Source organism: Eleutherodactylus coqui, chromosome 10, assembly GCF_035609145.1.
Source record: "Eleutherodactylus coqui strain aEleCoq1 chromosome 10, aEleCoq1.hap1, whole genome shotgun sequence".
NCBI classification, from domain to species: Eukaryota; Metazoa; Chordata; class Amphibia; order Anura; family Eleutherodactylidae; genus Eleutherodactylus; species Eleutherodactylus coqui.
The window spans coordinates 74,038,896-74,044,895 of NC_089846.1; the positions used below are offsets into that span (position 1 = coordinate 74,038,896).

Below are 6,000 nucleotides of genomic sequence, written 5' to 3' on the forward strand. Positions count from 1 at the left end.
ATTTAAATAATCGAGTTGGGAACCATTAGCTTTTCCTATTTATGACATAACCAATGCCCATGCCAAATTTCATGTTTCAACGACATCGGGAAGTGAGAGAATTAGATCCCGTACGTAAAATTTGGACGCTAATTCTTTTGCGCTAGAATTGAATAATCGAGTTGGGACCTCTTTACTTTTCCTATTTTGGACATAATCTATGCTTGTGCCAAATTTCATGTTTCTACGACATCGGAAAGTTGGAGAATTAGTGGCGAGTGAGTGAGTCAGTGAGGGCTTTCGTCTTTATATATACAGATGCCCTCCTTCATTCCCATACAGCCACCAACCTGCTGGTCCTGGGGCCGTGCCTGGTGACTCAAAACAGCCATGGTGCCCCTTTGGCTAATTGCTCACTGGGTATCAGTAACCAGTCACTAAATACTTCTTTGATTGGCCAGGGCTGCTCATGTGACGTAGCGCTGACCAAGGAATGTAGTGTTTTAGACCACTGGGCAATTACCAATGTACAGGCTGCATCAAGTAATCTAAGAATTGGTGCAGCCATGTTGGATCACTGAAGCAAGACCTCCGGAGTTTCTGGATTGGCAGCTGTATGGGAATATAAAAGGGGTGCTGATGAGGATTGAGCCTTACCCAGAAAAAAATGAGCTAGGAAGCTGTAAATTGCAGGATGTACTTGTCTATTTGTCTATTTAAAGTATCTTTTTTTTCTGGTCCAAAGTGAACATCTCCAAAGACGTTCAGTGTGAAAGAGCAGAGGACCATAAGGTTCCTGTTTCTCCAAGTGAAAGGTGCAGAGCCGATCCATGATGAATGTCACAAGCTTTGGGTGACAGCAGCTCTTCATGTGCAACAGTGAAACGCTGGGTTTTAAATTTTAAAACTGGCCATTTCGCTGTTGAAAGTAAGGAAATACAGTAAATGCATGTCCCCATTTCCTTGTCTCCAAATGTGAAAAACATCTGTGACTTGATCATGTAGGACCGCCGAATATCAGCCAGAAGTATGGCTACATATCTGGGGATATCACGGGAGAGAGTTGGTGCCATTATCCACAACGACTTAGGAATGAGAAGGCTTACAGCCAAGTGGATCCCGGACAGAAGAAACGTGTGGAGACATCGGTGGCTGTTGGGGAGCATTCTGCAAGAAATGAGTCAGATTTCCTGGACAAACTGGTGAAGAGAGACGCATCTACTGATCCAGAGACAAAAGAACAGTCTACGGAATGGAGGCATATTGATTCCCCAAGCCAAAGGGATAGAAAGAGAGTTCATCTCGTGGACCTCCCAAAGGGATCAACCATCAATGCAGCATATTACTGTTCATTGTGGACAAAGCTCAGGCAAAATATTAAGGAAAAACATTGAGGAAAGCTCTCCGAAGGCGTCATCCTGCTGCATGACAAGGGGGCAGTACTGCAAAAATGACCTCTTTAGGCTTTCAACTGATGCCCCATCCAACCTATTTGCCCAGCCTGGCTCCACCTGACTCCATCTGTTCCCCAATCTCAAAAAACACCTAAAAAGATAACGGTTTGGGAGGATTTTGGGGGTAACTAATGCTGCAAATGAGTGGTTTTGACCAGCAGTCGGAAGAATTGTATTTGCAGGGACTTAGAGACGTCACAAGTGCATCCTGGGGAATATGTAGAATAGTTCGGCAGGTTCAGCTTCCAGGCTTAATGTTTCTGGGTTAAGCTTAATGCTTCTCAACACCCCGTCGTAAGACAGCACCAGCTAATAGACTACAAGTGGATTATAGTATAATACTGCACTTATCGTAGAGTCTAGAAGGAGGTCCAGCCAGAGACGTGACGCTCCCGGCGGGGCGGAGACCTCGCTCTCATACTTACTCCAGCTCTTCATCATGGGCATGTCTAAGCTCTTATGTTTGACCACGCAAGTGTAGGTGTCTTCAGGATTAGAGTCCCGTAAATCCAGTTTTGCAACCACCTGGTAGGTCCAGTCCCCAACTCTTATCGCCTCAGTCACATTCTTTACCAGAGTCTTCTCATTTTTAATCCAGGATAGAACAATGTCTTGAGGGTAAAAGCCCCAAACATGGCAGATGAGGAGCGGGAGATCGTCCCCATAAAACTGCTCAGGAGAAAACACCTCCATAGAAGGTTTAACTACAGAGGAAGAAAGTCATGATTATTAGAAAGACACACAATATGTCCATAGGGGGCAGTATTGTAGAACTTCTAAGTGCCCATAGGGGGAAGTATTATAGAAGTTATATTCTTGTACATAGGGGGCAGTATTATAGTAGTTATATTCTTGTTCATAGGGGGCAGTATTATAGTAGTTATATTCTTGTACATAGGGGACAGTATTATAGTAGTCATATTTTGGTACATATGGGGCAGTATTATAGTAGTTATATTCTGGTACATAGGAGCAGTATTATAGTATTTTTTTTGTACATAGGGGACAGTATTAAAGTAGTTATATTCTTGTACATAGGGACAGTATTATAGTAGTTATATTCTTGTACATAGGGGGCAGTATTATAGTAGTTATATTTATGTACATAGAGGGCAGTATTATAGTAGTTATATATTTTTGTACATATGAGCAATACTATAGTAGTTATATTCTTGTACATAGGGGTAGCATTTTAGTAGTTATATTCTTGTACATAGGGGGCAGTATTATAGTAGTTATATTCTTGTACATAGGAGCAGTATTATAGTAGTTATATTCTTGTACATAGGGGGCAGTATTATAGTAGTTATCTTCTTGTACATAGGAGCAGTATTATAGTAGTTTTTTTGTACATAGGGGACAGTATTATAGTAGTTATATTCTTGTACATAGGAGCAGTATTATAGTAGTTTTTTTTGTACATATGGAGTAGTATTATAGTAGTTATATTCTTGTATATAGGGGACAGTAATATAGTAGTTATATTCTTGTACATAGGGGGCAGTATTATAGTAGTTATATTTTTGTATATAGGGGGCAGTATTATAGTAGTTATATTTTTGTACATAGGGGGCAGTGTTATAGTAAATCTTGTAACACTTCTCTAACACTATGTCCTAAAACTAAACCTCTCAAAAACTGGCCTACTGGTGTTTCCGCCCTCTGCTAACCAACCTTATCCTGACATCTCCATCTCAGTGTGTGGCATCATAACTCCCAGCACGCCTGCTGTCTTGAGGTTACATTTGACTTAAATCTCTTCTTTACCTCTTACATATCCAATCTCTGGCCCGAACATGTCAGCTGCACCTGAAGAACATCGCAAGAATATGCCCTTTTCTCACCATGGACGCGCTAAAAACGCTCACTTAATGCCCTCATCGACTCCCGGCTTCATTATTACAACACGCTACAGAATCCAATTACAACTCGTCACCCTCATCTACAAAGCGCTCCACAGCACCGGCCCGCCCTACATTGCCTCCCTCATCTCAATTCACCACCCAGCTCGCATCCTCCACTCCGCTAATGAAATCAGACTAAGTGCCGCTTTAAATGGAACCTCTCATTCCCTCCTCCAAGACTTCTCCAGAGCAGCAGCAGTCCTCTGGAACGTGCTACCCAAAACTTTCCAGGTAATCCCCGACAAACAAAACTTCAGGCATGCCCTAAAAACACCCCTCTTCAGGGAGGCATACCATATCTCCTAAACCAAACCCTCTGTACTCCCCTGATAACATGCTTGCTGACCTACTAACTGCAATCCCTGCCAGCCCCTACAGTCATACCGATTCAGCCACTATATAAGCTGAACATTCAGCCATGCAGTGCACATCTCCAGCCCCTTTGACTTCTGTATACCCCCATTATCTGTAGTATGTAAGCTTGTTGGAGCCCCTCACCCCTACTGTCTCCCGCAGCTGATTACTACTTGTAACCAGGGTTTTGTTTCTTTTGCCCCATCTTGTAAGCGCTGCGGAATATGTTGGCGCTATGTAAATAAGATTATTATTATTAATATTACCTCTCTTATTTTAGCTACTCACCACTTCTTTGCGCTGTATTGTTCCAGAATGTCTTTATTTGGTCTTTGCATCTCTTCTCCTCAGATTTCACATAGTTTATTATTGTGTTATTGAATTCTGTAGTAAAGTTTTCCACTACTTTAAGTGGTAGATAAGTCACAAAGTTATTGGCAGAGTGGTTAAATTCCAGTATAGTCAGGTGGTTAAATGTAATTATGGATTTATAAGTAACATTTCCTTGTTTCTCTCCAATACCACAGGATGAAATCTCCTGAACAACAAAGCCTGCAAAACACAGAGGATACGTAACAATCTAGGCGCAAACACAAACCGGTCCTCTGTACAGCAAAACATGCAGTCAGAAACCCCAGAACTTACAGTATTCACTTCATTTTCATGTTCTTGTGTCCTTTAGGTGGCACTAGTGTGCAGAAGATGGAGGAGGAAAATGAATTCCCTGCTGCGATAGGCAGTAAAAAAGCAGAATATGAAACCAATGATTTACAATGGTTTCCTTCCCATCTGTGATGTTTTCACTGATGTGATGCAGAGGGGATAAATAATCATAGCTCGCCCTATCTTTCTGGGGGTTTTTTTTTTATCTCCCATGTTTCCCTATGGAGGCTTCTTTTTATTGCATCGCGACCTTACAAACGCACGTTGCGATGCAATACAATTTGAACATCACAAAGTCCTATTGACTTATGTGATAAGACATTGTGTGATCTTATCCCAGGCGGCAGCGATGTGATGTGAGATTATTCCCCAAAAATGCATCGCTGATGCCTAAAAATAGCAGGAACAAAGATGCAAGCTTGCCGTGATTTTCTCGCTGCAAAATCGCGATCGCCGGTGTGGAATTAGCCTATGGGTAGGCTTAAATGAGCGTACTTTCATGGTGTATTATGTACACAATATAATACGCGGTGAACAGAGTCAATGAAAGTACATTGATTTTCATTGATCCATTCTTACTTGTGTATATGTATTGCATATAATACGCTTGAAAAAAAAAAGCAGCATGCTCTACTTTACTGTGTATTATGCGCAATACAGCTCTGTTGTTCTCTATGGTTGCGTATAGAACTCTGTGTATACGTAATTACATTGCGTACCTGTGGCTTTTATATGCAATGTCGCTAAGTGACAGAGCGGGAAATTAAAAATAAACAAGTCAGACTGTGCATGACTGCGTGCGTGAGATATGTGCGTGAGATACGCTGCCATGCGCAGTGAAAAATTGCTGCCGACGCAGCGATACGCCAGTTCACACAGCGTTAAACCGCTGCTTTATATGCGCAGCGTCTTACCGCACACTGGTGTGAGCTCGGCTCGAGTCAAATGTTACGCTACTAAAAAAACAGATATAACAAAGCGTGACGTGTTTCCACTCTAAGTTGGCTAGTGAAGAATACTAGTACATAATAGCCAGTTATGGAGCTGGGCGCTGGCGGCCGCCATACCTGCATGTGTGGAGCGCTGCTTACCTGTGACAGGGAGGGACACGGCGCTGTAGACCAGCAGCAGCCCCGCTAGCGACCTCCTCATGTCTGCAGCTTAGTCCCATCTGCCGCTGTCAGCTAAAATCCGCAACACTGAAAGTTTCTCCTACAGTTGGCAACCAATAGGAAATCAGAGGTGAGATGTCATCATTTGTTACCAGGAAGAAACTCATCCAGAGCTGCGAGGTACTTTCTGATGAGGTGTTAAAGTGAAACTAAGCCAGAAGTTGCACAAACTGTAATAAGCAGGAAAGTCCAGGAGTGACTCAGCCTTGTCGGATGTACGCAGCGACAGTGCTTACTGCGTGCGGGAAAAAATAAGGAGAAAAAAAAAGCATTGAAGGAGCACGTCAGCAGCACTATATCAGTCGGTAATGAAGCTTTCTGACTGTTTCTTTTACTGCCCAAAACCCTAGACTACCTGTAGAAAAGCAGATTTTATGTTTAACATAACTGAATTTAGCAAATACATTACAACACACAATCCAAAGTGCATTATTAAAGGGGTATTTTATCAGTAGTTGATGGATGGGGGTCCGC

At 42.4% G+C, this 6,000-nt stretch overlaps 1 protein-coding gene across 8 annotated transcripts in view; it reads right to left on the reverse strand.

Annotated features, from left to right (window-relative positions):
• The window catches only part of LOC136580600 (HLA class II histocompatibility antigen, DM beta chain-like), a 31,817-nt gene extending 26,271 nt beyond the window's left edge, over positions 1-5,546 (reverse strand). For all 8 annotated transcript variants that reach the window (XR_010786986.1, XR_010786983.1, XR_010786985.1 and 5 more), the window contains exons 1-3: positions 5,446-5,546; positions 3,980-4,243; positions 1,859-2,137 (exon numbers count right to left, since the gene is read on the reverse strand). Coding sequence is in view for 2 of the 8 variants with exons in the window: in XM_066581274.1 (XP_066437371.1) it covers positions 1,859-2,137; positions 3,980-4,243; positions 5,446-5,506 (604 nt within the window). In the remaining 6 variants the exon portion in view is untranslated. The remainder of the gene's footprint in view (positions 1-1,858; positions 2,138-3,979; positions 4,244-5,445) is intronic.
• Positions 5,547-6,000: the final 454 nt, after the last annotated feature.